This window comes from Rousettus aegyptiacus, unplaced genomic scaffold (genome assembly GCF_014176215.1).
Source record: "Rousettus aegyptiacus isolate mRouAeg1 unplaced genomic scaffold, mRouAeg1.p scaffold_m13_p_7, whole genome shotgun sequence".
Taxonomy (NCBI): domain Eukaryota; kingdom Metazoa; phylum Chordata; class Mammalia; order Chiroptera; family Pteropodidae; genus Rousettus; species Rousettus aegyptiacus.
The window spans coordinates 105,477,817-105,502,964 of record NW_023416310.1 but is presented as its reverse complement, the minus strand read 5'-3'; the positions used below and the strand labels follow the sequence as shown (position 1 = coordinate 105,502,964).

General features: G+C 36.6%; 1 protein-coding gene and 1 pseudogene across 1 annotated transcript in view; one reads left to right on the top strand and one right to left on the bottom strand.

The window, feature by feature from the left end:
• FAF2 (Fas associated factor family member 2) overlaps positions 1-25,148 on the bottom strand; it is a 51,106-nt gene that overhangs the window by 7,178 nt on the left and 18,780 nt on the right. Inside the window, exons 2-8 of the mRNA XM_016158261.2 lie at positions 15,698-15,766; positions 8,503-8,637; positions 6,918-6,994; positions 4,293-4,431; positions 2,586-2,671; positions 2,397-2,488; positions 587-764 (exon numbers count right to left, since the gene is read on the bottom strand). Coding sequence (XP_016013747.2) covers positions 587-764; positions 2,397-2,488; positions 2,586-2,671; positions 4,293-4,431; positions 6,918-6,994; positions 8,503-8,637; positions 15,698-15,766 — 776 coding nt within the window. The remainder of the gene's footprint in view (positions 1-586; positions 765-2,396; positions 2,489-2,585; positions 2,672-4,292; positions 4,432-6,917; positions 6,995-8,502; positions 8,638-15,697; positions 15,767-25,148) is intronic.
• Positions 13,457-13,575, top strand: LOC118605650 (annotated as a pseudogene).

The following is a 25,148-nucleotide window of genomic DNA, read 5'->3' as shown; positions in this document are numbered from 1 at the left end:
TATGTTGCTTTTATAAAACCAATAAACCATATATGCACATTTTAGAAAATCTAAATATGCAGAAACACTTTATTCAGAGTTTTAGTAACCAAAGAGAAAACACTAACATTTTGGCACATTTCCTATTTTCTCTCCAAAAAATTGTGTATGCATATAGAATTATGTGTCTATATAATTAAAAAAAAATACATACCAGAATGTTAAAAGTGGTGATAGGATTATGGTTGAATTTTAAATCTCATCTTTGTGCTTCTCTGTTTTGCAAATTTTCTACAATTAATGTAGATTAGTTATATAATAAGGAAAAGTTTTATCCATTCCTCATTTGTTACATTTAAGCTCTTTATATCATGGCTCAACTATTCTAAATGAAATGATATATATTCTTGAGCACAGAGCCCTGTCTTTCTTTTGACTGACATCTCTAAGAACAGATGACCTAACAGAATTATTTATTTCAAAGTACATAAAAGTTTTAACAATAAAAGACATGACTTTTAAAGTTGCCAAGAGAGAGAAGTCATGACTGTGGGGCCCCAAGTCAGCCACCCAAACTTATAGCTGGTCTCTCTCAGATCCCCTGTACCTTTCTAGGCGTTCTGACACCAGGTAAGTCTGGTTCGCATCCATAATAAACGTCAGCTGATTAATGAGGTCATCAGGTTGAATGAGGCCTTCAAGCCGTCCCACCACAGTCATCCTCCGGTCCTTCAGCATGATCATGGCCAGGAATGGATATGTGTTCTCTCGTAAAGCCTGTGAGACTGACAGAAAGAAGACCCAACAGATCAAGGGCAGGACTTTGGGATAAAACAGATCAACTCTTAAGATTTTCCACAACAAGCAATAGAGAACTGCTATAATCCCAGCTGGAAAAGAAGAGTCTGTCTTAACTTTTTCCTCTTAGTTTCTTATTTTATTTTTTTCTTTTTGTTATATATTTGTGTCCTTATTCCCAAGTAATGTGATATAATAGGACAGGCTTTTCTGATGGGGGTGTGGTTGTCATGATGATGCTAGGGAAGGCTGCAGAGTTCAAGGACAATGGCAAGAAAGAATCTATAAAGAATCTGTCTACTGCTTAGCATAATTTTTCCCTGCAGAAGGGGTCCAGCCTAAAGCCAACAAGGCTGCAAGTCTCAGATTTATGCTACTGGTGATGACCTCTACCACGTTCTGTCTTCTCTTCCCCTCATCAAACCCCTTTCTTTCACCATGTCTTTTTATTCCTCACAAAAGAGTAAGCTTTTCTGTTTCAAAGGAGTTTAGAAAGTTGGTCTAGATTTAAATAACCAAGGTTTTACTGCAGCAAACTTTTATGCATGATTTCCTTACAGTCTGAAAGAAGAGATTTTATATGCTTCTATAAAAAAAAAAATCCTTAGTCTCCTATCCACGACCCCCCGCCCACAAAGCCATACTAGAATGGCACAATGCATGCTGCAGGAACTTATTAGATGTTTTAAAATGAACTAGAAATAAAGACTCAGATTGCAGGATGCAGGCAAAACATCTGCTGCATCTCTCAGGATGCAGCATGGGCCTGGTATGCTTGTACACACTCAAAAGTTTCTGAATAGAGGTAGCTACAAAGTAACTACATTACTCTTCACTGGTTGCCTTTATATCTTACCTCCAATTCAGTTATTTTTAGCAAAGATCTGAACTTTCTGAATCTCTATCAGTAAGCAAGGTCCTCAAACAACTAATTCATTGTGCAAGAAACTCTTAAAATTACTGATGATGAGAATAAACTCTTCAGTAAGAATTAAGAAGTCCATTAAGATTAAAGGCAAGCTGCTGGCCGAGGCTGGGTGTTTTTAAGAATAAAACAGGCTCTGGTTAACTATAAAGAATAAGCTAGATTGGGGGAATGGGTGGAAAAAGGTGAAGGAATTTAAGAAGTACAAACTGGCAGTCACAAAATAGTCACAGGGATGTGAAGTACAGCATAGGGAACATAGTTAATCATATTTTAATAAATATGTATAATGCCAGATCGGTATTAGACTTATTGTAGTATCACTTCGTAAGTAATATATATGTGTAACCACTATGCTGCATACCTAAAAGTAATATAATATTGAATGTCAACCGTAATTAAAAAATTAAAAAGAACAGGCTAGAGTCTGACAGACCTGAGCTTGCTCCAAAACTTGCTAAATGTGTGATCCTGGACTGGACTTAAACTCTCTGAACGTGTTTCCTACACCATAGAGTAGAGGTAATACAACACCCATCTCTCAGGAGTGCTGACAAGATTAAATGAGATAATGTATAAATAGCAACTAGCATTGTATCTAGCACAGAATCATCATACCATAAATGACAAACTTTTCCAGATCATTTCAAAGACATCCCAGCAATCACAATGAGGTAAATGAAACACAACTTACCCCTGTAGCCCTCAGGTCTGTTTGTGGAGCATGCCCAGAAGAGCATCCTGGTGTTTATTAGAGAAATAACTTCAGGAGCGCAGAGGGTGTTGCTGTGGAGAGATGAAAAGGACATGAGAAGGACTTGCTCACTGCGAACTCTCAGCAGATAAGGTTAAAAAAGAGAAAGAAAATAATCAACCCACTTACCGACAGAATTCGTCAGAGTCCTGGTGATCATCTCCATGAAGATAAACCAAAAGAAAACGAAGCTCCCGCTTGGCATCGTTCAGTGCCTGTGGGAAACAGAAGATCACTAATTATTATGATGACTGTGCCTTGAGGTTTTAATTAGGCTAAGGGTCCTAATGGATAAAGCTACAAATACAGGAACAAAAGAAGAAATGAGGAAAAAGGTGAGCAAGAAACCAGAGAACTGGGCTCCTATCTTCACACCCCTAGCATTTTTCTCCCTATACAAAGTCTATGCTAACAAGCTTTAATAAAAAGGTTTTGCTGTTGTTAGGATTTAAATTGTATCAAGCACATGAGAGTAGACAGGCTGACAAAGGTCCCCAACAAATCACAGAAGTCAGCTGTTCCCACAGTATGAAGGAAGATAAAAACAGGAAAGTCTGACCATGTGAAAAAGGTGAGAATTTTGCTACTTTACAGCTATGACATCTTTGTAAATAAAAAATACTGCGAAGATGATCCCAGGCTATATACTAAGTAGGGATGAGGGACTATGGGACCCAAAGGCATTCTAAAGAGAATGGGGTTTAAAAGATCTTCGACAAGGCTAGTACCTGAGATTCCTGCATATGCTTTTCAATTTGCATAATCCTGAGGAGATTACAATTCAATTACGATTTCCTGAATGACCAATGGTGGTCTTCTCTCAGGGTCACAGCAAATAGAGTGCATGAGAGGTGCCCCTCTCATTTAATATCTCTAGCACTGAGTACAGTGCCTGGCGTATAGTATGCTTAATGCTTGTTGAGTTGGGTAAGAGCAGCCAATGAGGGAGAGTACGAGAAAAAGCAGATGTGAGAGAGAATCAAAGTAGGAAGCAAGAGTAAGCATCTTTCTTTTTCTCCAGATAGATTTAGGAATCCTGGAAGCTAGAGAATAGAACCACCCTTTGGCCTATATTCATAGTGTTATTTCCATATTTTTCTTTAGCAAAGATAGGCCTAATCCCCACAGACCTCTTAATTTTCACCCCCTGAGGTAGCAAGTCAAAGGTCCGTGTGGTGTGGGTTGAACAAGATCTGCTGTCTCGAGTCTATAGTCTATCCCCTTAATTCAACTCTGTGAGGAATTGAAGGAGACTTTAGGCTTTACCTTCAAGGATCTAATAGCCTGGGATGGAGAGAAGGCACAGACACAACTAACTAAAACATAAAGAAGAATGTGAAATTGCTATAAACTTAAAAAAAAATCTACGAAAGCACAAAAGTAAAGATTACTATTTTAAATTGCAAGGCGGGTCAGGGTAGGGCACAATAATTGGGAAAGGACGTAAGAAGGCAGTGACATGAACTGGTTAAAGGATGGGTAGGATTCCAATTAGCCAAAATGTGAGTATGGCATTGCAGGTGGAGGGAAAGGTAAAAGCAAAGGCACAGAGATGGGAAAGTACATTGTTTGTTCAGGAAACAGTTTAGCTGGAACCTAAGGTACTGGGGAAACAAGTTACACAAGAAAGACCTCAAAAAGAAGCTAGGATTAGATCAAGGAGGGCCCAGCTAAAACATATGATTTATTTTCTTGATTTGTTTTCCCCCTGTAAACAGTGAAGAGCTATTTAAAGGTTCTGAGTGAAAGAATGACACGATCAGTGCTGGGCTATCCTTCCCTTTGCAGATAGAATCATATCAATATATTGGCATCTGTATGGTTTGTGGCACTGACCTGGCTGTACGTTCCCTGGTAGAAGACAGGGTGTGCCCTCCCATATTTCTCTTCAAAAGAGTGCATAAATGAAACAATGTCCCCAACGGGGTCAGTGACCCGGCTGCGAGGGTCAGGCCGTATAAAACGAAGAGCAAACCTGGGGAAGAAGGAATAAATATGACATGAATCGACTTACTGTCGTGTATACGTAGTGGGCCAGTTTGTAAAGATTCCTGTACCAGAGCCAGAGGCATGGCAGCAAAAAAGGTGCATGGTCTGGGAGTGGGCCATCAAATCTAAGAGTATAGTCTGGCTAAAAAGCTGCAAAGCACCAAGTGTTTTTCCACTGGCTAGTCAAGAAGTCAAACTACTAGGACTGTAATTCCAACAGTGGCCTAAACAAATCCTGAAGTGCTTTTTGCAGAAAAATTTAGGGTTAGAGGACCTGGGAAAGGAAGATACAATATCTAAAAAGACCACAGGTTAAGCTGTGTCCCCAGATTCTCTAGAATGGCACTAATATGGGAGCCACTAGTTATATGGCTATCTAAATTTAAAATAATTAAATAAAACACAATAAAAATTTCAGTTCCCCAGTCGCTCTAGTCACATTAACTACCCAAAAGCCACATGTGGGTAATGGCTTCCATACTGGATGGTGCACTTATAGATCATGTCCATCATCACAAAAAGTTCTACTGGACAGCACTGGTCTGGAACAGAGCTCAGTTTCTTCTTGGCTGTCCTATTTGCCTCTCTCTCTTCTTTCCGTTTTAGAGCATATTCCCAAGCTATTCAAATTATGGACAGGAACTTGAAATCTGAACTTGGCAGGCATGACTTACTTGCCTTTCAAAGCGGCAAGTAAATTCTGCTTGGTGATTTATGGCTGATGTCATCATCCATGGAGGAAATCATAAAACTGATCTAGAATACACTGGCAGATTTGGAGACCTGGCAGCCATTAAAAGGTTACCACACATCTGTTTCCAAAGAGTCCATATGATCATATTTGTATAGTACCATTTATTTATCCTTTGAGTTTCCACAGAAGGTAAGGGGGCAGAGGCTTGATAAATCAATGTGCTACATAATATTAAACAATTGCTTGGATGATACAGTTGTATTAAAATTAGTAACACATGCCATGTATATTTTTTCCCCCAAGGAAAATAATTTTCATATAACTTGAGGAATTTTCAGTACAGAAAAGGTGACTAAACTATGACACTTTCCTTACCAAATCTTGAGCCAATTCCTTATCCCTCAAATTCCCCGTGTGTACACAATTTCACTTGGAATTTCTCCAGAATAATCAAATCAAAGTGATTAACACAAACATTCCAGAGCAAATTAAAAACAAATGTAAGAAGCTATGTATGTGAGGGAGTGGTTAGAAATCCGTCAGAAGATTGATGTTCTCATACTTTCTCTGAAATTATTTTCGATTATTTTATTACTCTAAGTTTCTCTTTGATATATAAACGGATAAAGGCTTTAACTTTTTTGTTTCTCATTATGATACATTCTCATGACCTACATAATTTACGACAATCAGCTTTTTAAAAAATATAGATGTTAACTTAGTCTTCACTATGATGTTAAATAAAGGTTTTTGCATGCCCATTCTTAAGTAAAACAGGGGTGGGAAGAGTACTAATTGGTTAATTGGTGACCCCTAAGAACTTTGCTAGAGCAAAGAAGCCATTAAGCAGGTAGTCTCATAAAACGCCAAGTGGCCAAGGTAAAGGTACTGTTTGATTCTTACACTTCTGCAGCTGCTGGGTCCTTACCTCTGGCCTCTGCTCCCTATGACAAGGCAAAGGCCATCCCACACTAGGCAGGAGGTACACGTTGCCTGGATGCCCACAGACATTTCAGTTCCCCATAAAGCCTAAGCATGGGTTCATCAACTACTCAGCTCTAGACCAGACAGCCCAAGCCTGATATGCCAGCAACTTGCACCCCCTTGGACATTTTCTAGCCCTGGCCCCTCCGTAGCTTCCAGAGCTGAGCTCTTTAAAAGGTACATGAAGGAAGCAAGAAGACATGTTAGGCTGTGAAGCAAGGGGTACACATATGGAAGGGATCCAGTGTCAGCAATCTATTGGTTGTACAGACAGAAAATGGTATAGGAGTGTTTAGAGAGGTGAAACTTGTGGGATATATCTAGAGAAAAGTGAATAATCTCAAAGTAAAATATTCTGTTTCATTTGCAAGTTTTCCTTCCCAAATAAGTAGTCAGATGAAGTTACAGATGGTTTAGGATAAAAGTTACAAGGAGTGTGAAGCTCACAGATAATGGCAGTTAGAAAGGAAAGGGTGTGAAGATTAACTAGGGAATGTAGAGGTGACAAAGATGGTGGGAGAAAGCAGGATAACAACATATGCAGGTAAACTGATTCTTGAAAATGAGAGGCAAGACTACTTTAAAAGAATTCCATTTCAGGACATCTTTGTTATGTTGAATAATTTAAAATATTTTCATACTATATTAAAAGACTGTTTAGAAAGAGTATCCATTCAATCTAATGACAAATTGGCAAGTCAAAATTGATAGCGCATAAACTTTATTCTGGTCTACGTTTCAGCTCCAAAGTCTATCTACCCTTTTGCTACTAACACGAATACAAGGGTACGTACCTAAATATATCAAGTATTGTGTAATAGGTAAACCGGAATGGAAGCATTATCAAGTAATAACCCCATCCAAGCAGCCCCTGAAATTCCAAAAACAAAGTTAGATACAATTCACTCAATCTCTCATACCTTACAAAATGGCTAGTTCAGATTTTTACTCTGCTTCGTCCTTCCATGTGATCTCTCCCTCTGCAATACAGTTTCCTCTAACTGGCCACCTCTTCCTTCGAAAAGACCAACTAACTGCCTTTTATCTCAGTTAATCTAATACTATCATATTTTCCTGTTATCACATAATTTTTGTATTAAATCTGCTTCAGCACTTTTTCTGTGGTTACTTCTATTAGTTATCAAATTCATTTGCAAGTTTTCCTTCCCAAATCATAAATATTCATTCTTTCCTTTCTTCAAATTTACACATTAAAATATGGTATATAGAAATAGCAAGGAAGATAACCACTATTACTACCTTGGACATCTGTATATAACTGACAATTACATTAACCCAAATTGTAAATCTCTATATAGCTGCTAATCCTAGCAATGATGTTACTTATTATTTTAACAGTCGATTATTGTTGTTGTTATTAACTAGCATATATATCTGGCTCTACAGTTCACAGCATTTCTTTGACGCCATATTGTGTAAACCCAAGACCCTTCCTGTGTCCAAAGCCAGGAAGCTCTGAAGCCTCATTAGAGTCCCAAACAGCATCAAGCCTAAAACAAACTGAGGACATGCTAGGCATTAACAGGACTACTCCCTGAGCCATACAATAGCTCTAGGAATCTGCTCTTCTACTTCAAAATATCCAAAAATGACAGCTTACAAACTCCATTTTTAAAACAATGTCAAGTAACCCATAAAAAGGTATCATGATGAAGGAAATTCTAACTCCTGCAAAGTTAAAGAGAGTGCTTTCTTGGAGTTCTAAACTCAAGTATAAGAAGTAAGTGTAACTCTAAGAGAAACTCCAACAAGTTTTCCAGAGCTCATTATCAGTACACGCATGTGACATCTCTAATCAGGCAGTCAGTAGTGTGAAGGGGGTGGACTGGCTCTTGATTCATCTCTGGATCCACAAAAGCAAACTACCAGGTATGCTGGAGCATTCCTAAAGGCTTGCTGAAATTTAAGTGAACTATCTCCTTGTCTTTAGTCCTTCAAGACTAATTTCAAAGATATGGCTAAGTTTCTAAGTACTTCCCTAGAATTGACTTAAAATTAAGTAAAATGAAGAAACAAAAAACTCAGTAAACATTCTAACTTAAAAGTGGAAGATCTATTAAACATGTAGCAAACACTTTTAGATATGCAAATAAAACTACTGTGTACTCAAAACAAGGCGCATAAAATTCTTCAAATAACTGGCAAAGAACTGAAAAAAAAAAAAAGGATACTTACTATATCAATTAATTAAGGAATCAAGGAAAAATGATCAACCCAAAAAATCCACCAAGGAGCTAAGTCTAGCTAACAGGTTTACATTCTGAATATTTCTTTTGCTCTCATTACACAGAAGTCAACAAAACCAAGTGAATGGACTTATAAAAAGGGGGAAATTCCAGTATGAAATTAGTAACTTGCCCTTGGCTGTGGTCTTGAGACAACATAACTGTAGATCCTGTTGTCAGCTGTATTAACCTGCAGGGGTCGGGATGGAGGCGGGTTGAAAACACTTGGTACACCCTCTTGCTCATTCAGTCTGTCCTGTACAGCAGCCTGAAAAGGAAAACAGAGTAGAAAGAGTTTCTGTGATGCTCAAATCAACTCAAAAGAAGGGATGAGGCAACTGTTGCTTGGTGTTTTTAAACAGGTCACCTGAGGAGTATACCTTCACTGCAATACGGTTCATTTGCTCTGGTGGGAGGTGATGTGTGGTGATGGCTCCAGAATTCACACTGTAGAGAAGCTCCATTTAAGCAAGCACACTGCTTTTGTTCAGATGGCATGTGTTATTTGGGTAGCTGGGACACAAGGTGTCTCACTGTACAAACCTAAGGAGAGTATACAATGTAGACAGTGCCCCTAGGGGGCTGTACAGTAGAGCAGTCCTGATGGGGGCTGTGTGATGGAGGGCTTGGCTTTGGGGTTGAGAAACTCAGATCTGAATCCTAGTTCCACCACTCAGAAAAGTTGCTTGGCTTATGAGCCTCAGTTTCTCCATGTGCAAAGTGAAAGAATGATATTGCTCAAGGTTGATTTCAAAATTTAATGAGAGGACCACACATAAAGATCCTGATACAATTCCCAGTAGTCAGATGATACTCAGTAAAAAAAAAAAATCTCACTTCTGTCTCGATTTTGTCCCTGAAAATGAGTATCTGTCCCAATGTAATAAAAAAATTGGTGGCCTTAACCTGAGGGAAGTCTGGTCTTTGTCTTTGGCTTCTGTTACTGTCATACCTGACAGGAGGGTCTTTGTTACTGAATCTTAGGGTGGGGCTGGTCATAGCAGAAAAACCAAACCACGTGATTGAGGGTGGGGACTTTGGGTAATGCAGTATCAGTCAACCTGAAGACTGAGTTCAATCTCATAGGCAACCAGTCAAATCAATAATGCCTATGCAATAAAGCCTCAGTGAAAACTCTGGACACTGAAGCTGAGGTGGTTTACTGCTTGGCAAGACTTCATGCATCTTGTCACACATCTATGCCAGGAGGGTAACGCGTCCTGATATGAGAGGAGTACAGAACTTTGTGTCTGGAACTCAAGATTCTGCCCAATGCATCTCTGCCTTTAGTTGATTTGAATCTGTATCCTTTCTCTGCAATAAACCATAACTGTGAGGATAATAGCTTTCAGTGAACTATTCTACTGAATTACCAAACTTGAAGGTGGTTTTGGGAAATCCCTGAACTTGCAGATGCTCTCAAAGTGAAGGTGGTCTTTTGGAGGACCCCTGTACCCTCTAAGCTTCACAGTTGGCTTTACACTTTGCAGTGTGGCGTGGCTAACTCCAAGTAATCCTATAGTTAGTTCATGTATTTGAGTATTAAGGTACAATTCAATGAGGAAAGAATAGTCTTTCGACATCGTACTGGGACAACAGATATCCATATGCAAAAGAATGAAGACAAACCCCTAAATCTCACTACGTATGATTCAGCAGTTCCACTCCTAGATATATACCTGAGAGAAATGAATACACAGGTCCACACAAAAACTCATACACAGATGTTTACTGCAACATTACTGAAGACAGCCAAAAGTGGAAATGACCCAAACATCCATCGACTGATGAAAGGATAAAGATATATTCATACAAGAAAAAACTATTTAACAATAAAAAGGAATGAAGTACTGAAACATACTAGGATATGGATAAATCTTTTACTGATTAACTGATTGATAAATCTTAAAAACAGTATGTTAAGTGAAATAAGGCAGACACAAAAGGACAAATATTGTCCGATTCCACTCATAAGAGGTACCTAGAAAAGTTAGATTTTATAGAGACAGAAAGTAGAACTGTGGTTACCAGAGGCTGTAGAGACGGGGTAATAGAAAGTAATTCTTTAATTACTTTTGATTTTCAAAGAGTTTCAGTTTGGGATGATGAAAAAGTTCTGAAGATGGATAATGGCAATGGTTGCACAATAATGTAATGTACTTAATGTCACTGAATTGTACACTAAAAATGGTTAAAATGGTAAACTTTGTTATGTATATTTTACCACAACACACAAAATGAAGTACTGATACCTGCTATGACCTGGATAAACTTTGAAAACATGTTAAGTAAAATAAGCCAGTCACAAAAGACCACATACTCTATGATTCCATTCATATGATAGTCCAGAAGAAGAAAATCCAGACAGAAAGCTTAGTAGTTGCTTAAGGGCAGGCTGGGGAGAGGGGAGTGGAAGGGATGAGAACAGGAGGGTAAGAGCCAAAGGGTTAAAAGGTTTCTTTTGAGGGTGATGTTCTAAAAAAATTATGTAATGTTTTAAAACTGATTGTGATAATGACTGCATACAACTCTATGAATATACTAAAAACTATTAAATTTCACATTTTAAATTGGTGAATTGTTTCATATCAACAAAGCTGTTATTTGAAAACCACAACCGACAGCATTTGTCGTCAATCATAAAATCAGAGCTTTCAGACAAAAATTACAGAATTGTAGAAAACTTTTATCTGCCATTGTAAGTTTGACAGTTTCCTAATACCTTTTAAAGACTTGTCTGATAAGTTTGGTGGTGCTATTAACAAATCACATTATATAGTAAAAGGCATCAACATTTGGAAGATTAATTCAGTGAGCCAATATTTTCCAAATAACCAATGCATGAAGTTATGAAATCATGCACTGGTAAAAGATCAAAGTGTAAGACAGACCAACAGACTTCAACATAAAAGAGGATGAAAAGTTCCCTGATATGATTTTTAAATTCCGTGTTGCAATTAACCTTTAAGAAGCTACCACAGTATCAAAGAATACCTAGAGTTATCTGAAAAGGCTGCTGAAATACTCCTCCCATTTTCAACTTCATGTATGGGTGGAACCAGATTTTCTTCACATACTTCAACTAAAATTATGTATCACAACAGATTAAAGGCAGAAGCATGTACAAAAATTCAGCTGTTTTCAATTATGTTAAAATATAGTCTGTTATTTTTTAATAAACTAAAAACATATTAGTTTTAATTTGCAATATGGTAATAAATATCAGTAGATATAACCCATATAAACAGAAGCCCTTTGGAGGCTCTCAATAATTCTTAAGAGTGACATCCAAAAGTTTGATAGCCTTTGGTTTATTTGCATAAAAATATACATATATATATTTAGACAGAATTGCAAATATCTGAAAAAATCAAAAATTGTTGACATTGCTACACTGTGTGTGTAGGACTGAAAAACAGTGGTAGGGAAGTGACATGAGTGATTTTTTTTCACACTCCATCTTTACTTGAACTTTTTATTTTATTTATTTTTATTTATTTTATTTTTATTTATTTTTACAGCAGAAGAGAATAGCTTTATTAGAAGTGATATTATACTTCCAGACATGGAAATAGGCCTGAGCAAGAGAAGAGTGGCTCAAAGGCCTGCTTGAACTTTTCAAAACTAAAATTATGTTATATGTTTGATGAGTTACTAAGACTAAAGTGAAAAAAACTATACAGCATAATCTCATTTATGTGCCAAGAAAATTATATATAAATCTGTATAGCTATAGAAATGAACATAAAAATCTGAAAGAATATACAATAAATTTTTTCCTAATCCACCAGTTATTTTAATTAATTAATTAAGTATTTGATTAACAGTGTTTTGACTGAGGAAATACAGTTCAGTGCATTGTTAAAACAATGACAAAGACAGAAGCAACAATAAATTCTTGAAGAAATGTGGCCATATGTCAAGTGATTTACAACTTTGCCTCTATTCTCATAGTAGAGCTCAGATAAAGTACTTTGGGAAAAATTTGGATTCTATCAAAATAATCAGTAGAAATTTGGTTTATTCATTCAGAAAAGAGAAACCCAGAGTGTGCAGATTCATCTAGGCTCCCTCAGCATTTTGTGCAGGTTTCTACTGGAATAAACCTTTTCTTGTCACCATTGACTTATTGGTTTGTTTCCTTCAATAGATCTTATTTTTTTGTTGTTACAATTCAACAGAAAGTCATATATATATTTTGCATTGTATGTTTGCCACACATAGTTATGTTTCTTTCTGTCACCACATATTTGACCCCTTTTACCCTATCTACCTCCCTCCTCCCCCTCCCCTCTGGTAACCACTAGTCTATTGTCCATGTCCACAAGTCTTTGTTTGTCATGTCTGTTTGTTGCTTTTTGGTTTATATCCTACACAGGAGTGATATCATGTATATACACTAAAATTTAACACTAAGCTATTCATGAAGTGATGGGATTAAGGATGAGCATTTTCTTCTTTATGTATTTTAAAATTCTTTGCCTGTGTTGGTATGTACATACATGTGCATTTAATATTTCTGTAAATCATTTCATATTAAAGGATGGCTAACATTATACCAGATAACTGTAAACCAAGAAATAAACAAAGCAGGGGGCAATATTAATAAATCAAACTAGAAGTTAAGGCAAAAAGCAGCATTTGGTATTAACAAAAGATATCACAAGAAAGTTCTAACAGCCATGTGTCTTTATGTGTCAAATAAAACAAGCTATATTAAACTTAGAAAACTGTCTCCCACCAATAGACATAGAATTTATTAGTGTATTATATCTGCATCGCGTACTGCCTTTCCACAGCATGCACAAAAAGCAGGTATTCTCTTCGGCGTATCTGTTATTAACACTGGACCAGTTAGTATACACCTATCATCAGCACAATAAGCAGGGCTACAGATCTGAGAAAGTCTAAAAGGATAATACGATGCACTAAAATATCAAATGTGGATATCTCAAGTATGATTATCAAGAAGTTTCATTTTCAACTTTATGAAGTGTATTTCAAATTTTTGCAGACATATTATTTTTGTAATTAGAAAAAAAGACATTACCAATGGGAAATAAATTTATAAAAACACATTCTAGCTTGTTTACAGCCATGCCACCCTGAACAAGCCCGATCCCGTCTGATCTAGGAAGCTAAGCAGGGTCAGGCCTGGTTAGTACTTGGATGGGTGACTACCTAGGAATATCAGGTGCTTATTGCAGGTGTAGAAAATTAAAAAAGAAAAAAAAAAAAGGAATTGTAAATTGACAAGGTCCTTGCAATCTGTGAGGTCAACCAAAGGTTGCCTCACCTTTAAAAAAAAATATATATATATATATATATATTCTAGCTCATCATGTCAAGTAGTCCATTAATAGGAAAAAGGAAACAGATTTTATGTGTACATTTAATAATACAGACAGTAAGCTTTTACCCCTCAAAAAACACATTGCTTGATCAACACCTAGTCATTAACTGTAGTTAACTTCTGGGAAAGATGGAAAAGAAAGGGAGGGCAGGGTACAACATTTAAGCTATTTACATGGGGCCTAGGTTTTATCTAATATGTTTAAAAGAAATTTGAAACAAGTATTGCAAAATGTCTGGCTTTCAAGAGCTGGATGGTAGATCCATGGTTGTTCCCTTTATCTCTCTATTTTTCTCTAAGTTTGAAATATTTAATAAAAATATATATATTATTTAATAGTAATAGAAAGTTATTAAATTACAAGGGCCTCAACAGATACCTATATGAAATAAAACAAGCAAAAACAAAAGAGCAAGCTTCTAGGAATTCTAAATATGTTCCTCGGTAACTCTTAGGCTAAAGAATAAAATAAAATGCTAGAACATAAATACATAAAAGCGTGAAAATATATTAAAGATAGAATTTAATAAACAAGAAAAAGAACTGATAAATGAGAAATTTTCATAAAAACAAAACAAATAATAAAATAAACCAATCTCTAGCAAACCTCGTTTTTATAAAGGAAAATAAACATTTTAAAAAATGAGAAGAGAGGATAACATGATGAACGGATACAAAGACGAAGGAAACAAATAGATTATAAATTATGGGGAAAACATGAAAGTTAATAGCGAACAGGCAGAAACAAGTTTTCAAGTGCTGTTTTTCAAATCTATGCTATTTATACATCTCAACTCATTTAATCAAATCAGTCATTTTACAAAGCCAGCATATTCTTGAAATGAAAATCTAACAAGAAGACAGCACAAAATGTCATACAGAGGAAACACCATTTCTCCCCGAAATTTTCACACTTGTCATTCCTTTTCATCATTCAGGTATCAGCTCAAACATAACCTCCTCAGAAAGTCCTCACTTGACCACCCTTTTTAAAGTAAATTCCCAGATCCTCTCTGTTATGTTTCCTACGTTCATCTTACTCATAGCATTTATTACAAACTGAAATTATCTTGAATTAAGCTCCATGAGAGTAGAGACTTAGCCTTATTCTCTGGTATAATGCCAGAACCTAAAATTTAATTGCTCAAAAATAGGTGTTGAAAAACTTAAGTATCACTTCAGAATATATTTTCAGAAATTGAGCAGCCTGTAAGTTAACACACCACAATTAAAACAGTAATTTCAACAGACATAAAAGGGTGTGTGATAAAATTCTACATCTACTCTTGACATAAACTATTAAGATGCCAAGAATGGACAGTCAACAGATATTTGAGCCTATGAGGTACTCAGATCAGTTTTAGATGCTGGGAATACAGCAGTTAACAAAACAAAATCTCTACTCTCATGAGACTTACATTCTAGTGGATCTATCTCAGTACAACCAACATCACACTTGATAAATAAAACATAACAGGCATTATAGTGAGGACGAGATGTTTGCTATTAAAATTATCAACTGACATTGTTCTGAAGTTCTAGCTAATTCAATAATCAAATAAAAAAAATAAGATCCATATACTGAAAAACAACACTGATTTGCAGATGATGCAACTATCTAGAAAATCCAAAAGAATAAACTATAAAATATGTAATAAGAAGGTTCACATTGAGGTATCTGATTACAAACCAAATATATAAAAAACAAGTTTCCCCAAAGAGCCATTAAGTTAAAAAAAAAAAAGAGGGGCACTATACTGAGAGATTTGGTCACCATCTTTTCTATGATTTTAATCTTTGATCATAAATCTTCACCTTTTCCACGTGTTTGTTTTTATTTTTTAAAGACTTAAAATGTTGGAAGTTTTTAAAAAATTTACTGAGAGAAAAGATTCCTGCTGTGGAAAAATACATGTCTTTGAATCATTATGAAACCAGGGAAAAAGAAATAAGCTCAGAATAAATCCTATTATACCTCTATGTTCCAGTTATGTTGTTCCAAGGTATGGCGACATTGATCCATAGATTCTATGCCAGTCAGATCCTGAAAAGGATAAAAACGAAAAGTTACTTAGGGGAAAATCAATTGTACATATGTAGATATTTTTACCCCTAATAGGATACTTATGAATACTTCTGGGGAAATACACTAAAAAGTGTTGAAGGTAGATGTTCGAGTATGGTAAAATTTCACTATTCAGAATTTATCTAGTCATTTATAGCAGCTGTTACTCCCACAGAACAAAAATGAAAATTTCTTGTCTTTTAAAACTTCAAGGCATTCAATTAAGAAGGCTACCGATTAAAATCAATTCTCTTCTCAAAGTCAAGTATAAAAAATTCAAGATTTCTTCAACCCCTGGGTCCAGCAAAATATTTTTTAATGCTAAACAACTATTCTCTTTATAATACATGATATTAGGTTCTTGCAAAATATTAATGCCTTTCATTAACTTACGACCTTTCTACCTATTGGCATGTAACCTAGCTTATAATGTGAACTGTGTATACTTTTTATTAAAGAGTCTGTAATTCAGAAGTTTCCCTACCGTAAGTATTTTCCCTACTCCCTTCTTCTTGGACTGTTCTGAGGTTTCTTGTCTCTGAGCCACTCACCTTCTCTGGCTGCTCTTCCTCCATCTTTCTAAACCTAGGAAGTTCCCTAAGGGTGTGTCCTTGATTTTTATCTCTTTCCACCTCCCTCACTGGCAGTCTCATTTAATCCTCAACCTTGGACCACCCTTTCTATTCAGATGACTCCTGATTTAATTTCTGGGCCCGCAATCTCTTCCGCAGTTCAGGAGCACATTTCCAATAGCCTATTGAATATTTCCACCTAGATGTGACACCAGTACTTCAAATGTATCATTAAAACTACATGTGTATTAACACACTCACCACTCTCCCAAATATACAGGCTAAGATGACATCTGGAACTCATCTGTAAGTACTCAATCCCTTGAACTCCACACTTCATCAGTTATCAAGTTCTGACCGTTTCTGTACTACATCTGTAACCACATTTCCATTCCCATGGCCAGCATCTTTAATCAAGCTTTTATAACATCTCAAGTGAATTGTCAAAATACTTAATTTCTCTCCCTCCTTCAGACTTCTTCGTGTGTGTGTGTGTGTGTGTGTGTGTGTGTGTGTGTGTGAGAGAGAGAGAGAGAGAGAGAGAGAGAGAGAGAGAGAGAGAGAGAGAGAGAGAGAGAGACTCTCTTCTGCTCAAAACTCCTCAGCTGAATGTAGAATAAATTCCAAAATCCTTAGCCTGGCATACAAGTGTTCCTATAACGTGGACCCAACCTAGTTTTCTAGATTATTTTTCCTTACTCAACTATTTCCCTTACTCAACAATACTTAACAAATCTAACAGTTTGTGTGTATATCTAATGACTAGAATTTCCACAGAGCTAAATCCTTGTCTTCCTTCAAGATCTAATAAAAAAGCCAAAATATCTAACCATTCTTTCATGCAACAAATGTCCATTGTTATTGTCTATTCATTACTACATCCAAGGGATTTAGAGATGAATACAATAATAGTCTCTATTCTCAAGAAATTCCTCTTAACAACCAGCAAGCAATAGGAGAAAGAGATTGATCTCAACCTGACAAGAATGTGGTAATATGCATTGATGAGTCAGGTGCCTCAGGTTTTTGCCTTGATTCTGTGACCAAGGACTAGATGTGTAACCTCCACATTTTAGCTACTTTTATGTGCAATGTAAGGGATTTAATTTGGACTACATATCCCTTCCAGAACTTAAAAAAAAAAAAATTCTTCAGGTATGCAGTAGTTTATTATTTTTTTTCTGGCTTTATTGAAATATAACAATTAGTTGCTCGTATTTACATTGTACAATTCACTGAGTTTTTTTTTTCAATTATAGTTGGCATACAGTAATATATTTGTTTCAGTTGTACAGCATTGTGATTAAAGATCTATATAATTCACAAAGTGATCACCCCACTAAATCTAGTACTGCTTTTCCCTCTTACATATTTATTACAACCATCTTCCTCATGACACTCTACATGTCCATGTCTATTCTGTAACTATTCATTTGCACCTCTTAATCCTTTTTTCCTTTTTTTGCCGTCCCCCCAACCCTTCTCCCATCTAGTAGCCCTCAAAATTTTCTCTGTATCTATGAGTTTCTTTCTGCTTTTGTCGTTATTTTGTTCTTTAGATTCCACATGTACGTGAAATCATGCAATATTTGTCTTTCTCTACCTGATACATTTCATTTGGTGCAATACTGTAGTGGTTTATTTTTCAAAATTACACCGGTGGTACATAAACCATGCTGATAACATTTATTTTTTACGTTAAAAATGCTGTAAAAATTTCATACGGAAACTGAAAAGCTCTGTTAAGAACTCTAGAGCTTTATCAAGAGAATCCCTAGCCTGTTTTTAAAATATATATTTTTAATTTTTCAATTACAGTTGGCCTACAATATTCTACCCTGCCATCTTGATCAGAATCGTAGAGAACCACTAGCTTTATAGTATAGCACTGACAGTCTGGATTTTAGTTCTTGACCATTCCAGGCTCTCATACTAGTTTGGCTATTGCCTTCTGGGTTGTAACAGGGCTCCCTCCTTAAACTCCAATTTCCATACAGCCTACTGCAGAGGACTGGGTTGTCTTTGCACATTCTCTTTCAGAAGTGGACTCTACTCTTACCTTCTTTTCAGAGTGTAAATGACCACTCTGTCTTTAAATACAAAAGTTGTTTTCTCTCTCTCATGCACCTATTATGATTCCACCTTCGATTACAATTATTACGCTCATTCTACTGCCTTGCTGGAGGACGCGGGCTCCTTGAGATCAATGTGATTCACCTTATGTAATGCTCCCTAGTACCTAGCACATGGTAAAGGCTTAAAAAGTTGTAGAAAAAGTTAGACCAAGTTAAAAGAACCTCTTTGTATAAGCTTCAATTGTTTTAGCTATACACTAAAATCCTCCAGCCATTTTCACCAAATCTTACTGTACAGAAATACCCGAGGTTTTCCAACTCCCAATGTTCTGACTAATGTGAGCTGGCTGTTAAAAATACAAATTTGTAGAATCTTCCTAGAGACTAATAAGTCAGGAATGGATCCAGGCAATCAGTGCTTTTTTTAAAGCTTCTCAGCTGATTCTAATACACAACCTGGCTGGAAAATCCATGGTACTGTACAATTCTATGTAGGACCATAGATTATGAGTCACTTTTTAAAAAAGGTTATAAACACTGTAGGAGAGAACAATCAGCATAATTGCACATTTCAATATAATGAAACACTTAACCTAATTTGCAAGCAAAACCTTTCTGTAAGTAGTCAATCAGGGTAAGCTGGAAGCCCAACTGAACCAGCCTGCTTCCAATCACTACTGTTGAGTGTTAAAAACATGCTCTAGGAATAAGCAATGCTGGACACACCTAGGAATCTAGCAACAAATATTTACTGACCTATATAATTTTATTAACCAATGTCATCCCAAAAAATTTAATAAAAATAAAATAAAAATTAAAAAAAATCACAATACAAACAAAAAACCTCCCAAGAACCCACAAATATTCAATGACCCAGATATTCACTTTTTCCATTAAGTTTGCTCTCATTAAGTTTGTATCCTATTGGAGGGAGACTGACCAAAACAAACCACACACTGAGCAAATAAATGAACAAAATTTTAGTCTAGGAGATTCCTTCGGACTGGGGCTCAAGGAAAATGATAATATTTCAGCAGAGATCTATCTTATAAAAGGTACAAATCCAGCCATGGCAAAACATACTGAAAGTGTATTCCAGACAGAAGGACAATAATGCAAAAACTGAGACAAATGGATATATGACACCACGCATTTCTTAAAATTCACAGAACTTTACAGCAGAGTAAACCTTAAAGTATATAAATTTAAAAAATCATTTAGAAAGTCAGAGGATCCCAGGATGGAACACAGACAGACTTTGGCAAAGAATCTAACTATTACAAATATATGAAACCACCTCACTGAAGGTGATAGGGGAAAGGTGCTGACTTAAGTAACTTTGGAAATGAGTGGTTTCTATACGACTAAAGGCAAAAGGAACTGCACATAAGCATTATTCTCTAGCTGATAAAGTTGTTTCCCATGTGTTAATGCAGAAGCCACTGTATATATATACTGGAATTGAACAATTAAATAAACAGATGGAAGGAGCCAGTTTTCTTACTGTTGAAGTGAGAAATTACAGGTAACCAAGGGGAGAAGGCTAAAACGAACCACATGGTAATGGATGAGAGCTAGAGACATATGAATCAACGAACATGTGTTTAGCTTAATATAGATGGTTACACACAGAACAAGTTAACTCCGTAGACACACGTATGGCCTTGCTGTCAGCTGAGCGGGTCTACAAACAACAACACCCCCCCACCCACCGCCCCATAGCAAGCACACATAATGCCCAGATCTCGGTGTCTAATACCAGTCTTCAATAAAAGGAACTAGGTTCCTTGGAGAAATAGCCAATTCCAGGATTGGGGCAAGAAATACACAAAGTGAGCCTGGAGAATCTTGTAGTGCTGAAAAGTAAGGAAGTGCTCAAAAAGGCCCCCAAGATATTAGGAGGTATGGCAAAGGCATACAGAAGTCAATTGAAAGAGCTCCCAGGGGCGAAAACTGGTTTAGGCTGAAGAATAAAATAAAGTAGTAACGGATTATAATACAAAATAAACATCTGAGTTAACACTGATATAAGTACATGACTGAATAAATAAATAAATGGAGGAGAACAGACAAACATCCTATGCAGAAGAATTCCAAATTATTATGTAGATACTTTGCCTTCAAGAAGGTGAAACATAACTCTACACTCCTGAAGTGTGGGCTGTGCCAAGTTACTTTCTTCCAAAGAGTATGGAAAAGGAGGAAAAAAGATGAACTTCATAGTGGAGAAACCTGACAAACAGTACCTCAGCCACGTGATCAAAGACAACATCAACAGTGATAACTCATGTTGAGGGTCTGTACCCTCAATAAGATGTAAAGGCACTTAACCTCTGTGATCTTCCTCCCAAAATCCCATAACTCCAGCTTAGTCATGAGAAAAACATTAGAGAAATTCCAACTGAGGGGCATTCTACAAAGACCAGTATACCTGAAAACTGCCAAGGTTATCAAAAACAAAGAAGTCTGAGAAGCTGTCACAGCCAAGAAGAGCCTAAGAAGACCTGACTACTAAATGTGGTGTCCTAGATGAGATCCTGGAATGGAAAAAGGATAGCTGGTAAAACTAAGGAAATCTTAATAAAGTATGAACTTTAATTATAAGTATCAATATTGGTTCATTAATTGTGACAAATGTACCAAATTAATAACATCATACGTTACTAAGGGATACTGAGTGCAGGGTATATGGGAAGTTTGTGTACCATTTTTGCAGCTTTTCTGTAACTATAAATGTATTCTAAAATAAAAAGTTTACTTAAAAGGTGAAAAGACAAAACTTGGGGAGTACTTCTGAGACGGAACAAACTTAGCAAGATGGCAGATAAGGTCTGGGTAATAGGTGCAACAGGACATTCCTCTAGAGCAGTGTTTCTCAACCTCCTTGCATATCAGATGCAAGAGGGGAATCACAGATGTCACCCCACCGCCACCCTATGCCATTTAATCAGATTCTCCAGATGTGTAGCACAGGTACATTTACTCCTGAGGGAGGGGCACCTTCCAGGTTATTCTAATTTACAGCCAGGGCTGAGAATCACCAATCCAGAGCCTAAACAGACAGTTTTAAACAGTTAGTCGGGTTGCTGTGTAAAGAATTGTAGAGGGCATGAAAGAAAGACACTAGCAAGGAGACTCTATAGAAATGCAAGAGAAAGATTGGTGGTTTAGAATAGGATGGTAGCAGTGAAGAGGTAAAAAGGAGGGTAGAAAGAAGATACTGTAGAGTCAAAAGGATCAGATGATAAACTAAATATGTGGTGGTGGTGAGGCTCCATAGTGTAGTTAGCGCATCTGCTTTACATGCAGAAGGTCCTGGGTTTGCACTTCAGGTAGAGCCATGGACCATACCCTGGTGCCAGACCCTGGGTGCACCTCTAGTGCATGCTGCGAGCAAATATATATGTGGTGATGGAAGAGAAATATTAAGATGGACTCAAGTTTAAATGAATGGGATGATAGTGTCATTTACTCAAAATGAGAAAAACTGTTGGAATAATTTTGCTTATCTTTGTGAGAAAAATTTATTTCTGGTAAAGTATTGTAAAAGATGGGGGGGGGGGGGGTGGAAACAGACTGCCAAAGATGGATGCACTATTTATTATATCATGATGCTACATGCACCATGGGAGCGGGTTGCCTGACCTCAATGCTAGCCAGCAGGATGGCTAGTGAGCCATCCACAGGGTCAAAGGAAAAACATGCTGAATTCCTCTGGCATTCACTGTCTCAGAACAGCTGCACTCATAACCCAGATAGAGTTGCCTACCTAGGTTTTCTTTTGGTTTTGTATTTTTTAAAACCTAGTATAAGTTAGGTTAAGAAAGTTTAAATATTAGAGAAAGATTAAGGAAGGGGGAGGTTTCCCTGTGGTCCCAAATGCTTTAAACTGGTTTAAATTTTATTATATTTCTTTCTAGCTCCCCACTGGTTTAAATTTTATTATATTTCTTTCTAGCTCCCCACACTCCACAAAAAGGATTTAGAGCTTAGGGTTTTGATTCAACTGCTTTTCCAAATTTTTTTTTTTTTAATTATAGGAGAAACTGATTAATAGGCTTGGCTTCTCCTTTCTAGACTGCAAGTATCTTCAGAAAAATCCATTCACCTTTGCTTTTTGATCTTCGTAGGATTCTGCTGGTGTTTTCTCTCCCATCTCTCCACCCTCTTTCCCACTATCCAGTGCCAGTTCCCGTATCACTGCATATTGTGTAGGTTTGAGAAATTTTATTTTCTCTTCTCTGTGAGACTCTGCTCTCTCAGATATGTACAATGTTGAGTACTTATTAGACCAAGTACTCCCCATGCATTAGTCTTCACAACCATTTTAATTACATAATATTCCAATTGGCCAAAACAATTTATAAATGTTATAACTGCTTCTGATTTTCCACTATTAAAATAGCACTTTGATGAATATCTGTTTATAAAGTTTCTCTGTAATTAGAATTTTTTTTCTCCTTAAGATTTGGTTAAAATTACGGGCCAAGGAATACGCATACTTTTGAAGTTCTTGATACAAAATGACAAAATGTACTTCGAAAGACTATTCCAATTTACACTGGATAGAGTTGGTTTTAATGTGAGTCAAAAGATAAATATGTCTCAATATTCATCCCCATTTCAATGCCAATATGAGTTGTGTAATGCCAGCTTTGTTCAGAAAGAATATTGCAGTTTTGGCTGAAAACATTGCATTAGCTTTGCTACCAATTCTTTCCTCGGCAATAACATAATGTTTAGCAGCCAGCATTTGTGAAAAGAGAAAGTCAGGGAAAGTCAAGGAAATGTTAGATTCAATAACTTTAGTCACTGGTTTCAAGCTCCTCCTACATTAATTTCTTTAGGACAAGAGGTTGTAATTCTTTTACAGAACTTTCATTTCAGGAGAGAACCTATTTATCTCCATATCCCCAAGACCCAGTGCAGTGCCTTAGCATGTAGGAGAAAATATTAGAATTAATAAATGAATGAAATCTACCTCATGCCAATAATCAAAGTTTGTTTAGCTCTCTAGTTTTTAAACACTGTTCTTATTATCACTCGTTTATTCCTTCTTTGTGTTAGGATCCTCAGTACATTTTCCTCAACAATTTTATGAGATAGATATGCCATCAGGCTCATTATTGGTTGAAAATATTCCAATTCTTTAAAAAGAATTTGGTGGAAGCACCCCACACCAATTCAGGTACACACAGTAAGTGCTCAATAAATGTTAGTTAACTCTGCAATCTCTCCTAACTGGCTTACTCTTCGGAACTCTGGTTTACGTTTATATCTACTAACATTTGAGGTTATTTGAGCTGTCACTGGACAAAATAGCTGCAATGGATATAAAGGTTAACTTTGGTACCTGGATATATAGGTTAACTCTGGCACCTCCTCCTCCCTCTAATCTCTTAAAGCCAGTGTATAATTTCAACTGCTACCACAAATATCCTACTGGGCAGGTCCATCCAGGTCTGTCTTACTGAGAAACATCCTTTGCTCCAAGATAATCTTTCCCCTCAGAGCTAACTCCCCTTCCACAAATTGCTCTCCCAAGGATTTAGGATAATACTGGATTTCATCACACAAAGGTGTAACGGATAGCATTAGTAGGAAAAGGGCAGTATTAATTTTTAGGGCAAATACCCTGAACCTCAATCAATCTCTAGTAAAATGCATAAGAGAGATTGGAAGAAGTGGGCGAATTACTCTACGCCCTTCTCCCACTCCAGCCTTGGTCTAACTTCTCTCTTAAGTCAGAAGACAGGAGGATATCAACACCACTTGGCAACTCACTTCTGAAATATTGTGATCCCTAATATATCTTTTGCTTAAATATGATTCAAGGAAGATATCACAAACAATAGATGTAGTGTTTTAACCAGATGTCTCATTTGACTATTTGGACAGGGACTGGATATCTAATCATTCTACCCAAGTCTAATTACTAGCTTTTCTAAGTAGTGTTTCTCTTTCCACACCTCATATGTTTATACTAACACTGTAGGAGGCCAGTGTGAAATCTCAGTTGAAATCTAAGTACTCCCTAAATTCCGGTTGGCTTGTTGGCTCTAGCTTGTTGAGGATGCATATTTTAACTTGTTTTTAGTTATTACTTGGCAACGCCAGGGAACTTTTATTCTCTCCTTCCCACCACAGCAGCTTCCGTTTCTAAGCACCCATTACTATGTGATGGTACTGTAAATAATAAAGCTCTCATTTTCACCACTGAGAAAGAGGTTATGTACCTTGTCTAAGAAGATCCTTGTCTAGAACAACAAGTGGTCTACGGCCATGCCACCCTGAAAGTGCCCGATCTCGTCTGATCTTGGAAGCTAAGCAGGGTCGGTCAGGCCTTGTTAGCACTTGGATGGGAGACCACCTCAGAATACCGGTTGCTGTGGCGTTAAATAAAAATATGTAACAACAAACAACAACGACAACAACAACAACAACAGAATAACAAGTGATGGAGCTGAGATTGAAACCTAGAACTACCTCCAAAGTCTCTCCCTATGCCACACTGACCTGTTTTATTATTTGATTAATTCGTGTTAGAAAATAAGGAAGTTTTCAATAAGTTCTCAATTTAAATAATTTCAATTTTTTGTTTGATAATAAAATATCTAGAATTTTTCTAATTTTCACATTAAAGAGTAAAGACAAGTTGAAGACAATAACTCAACCGCTCATTTTGCACAAAAGAAAACTGAGGCTTAGTGGAGT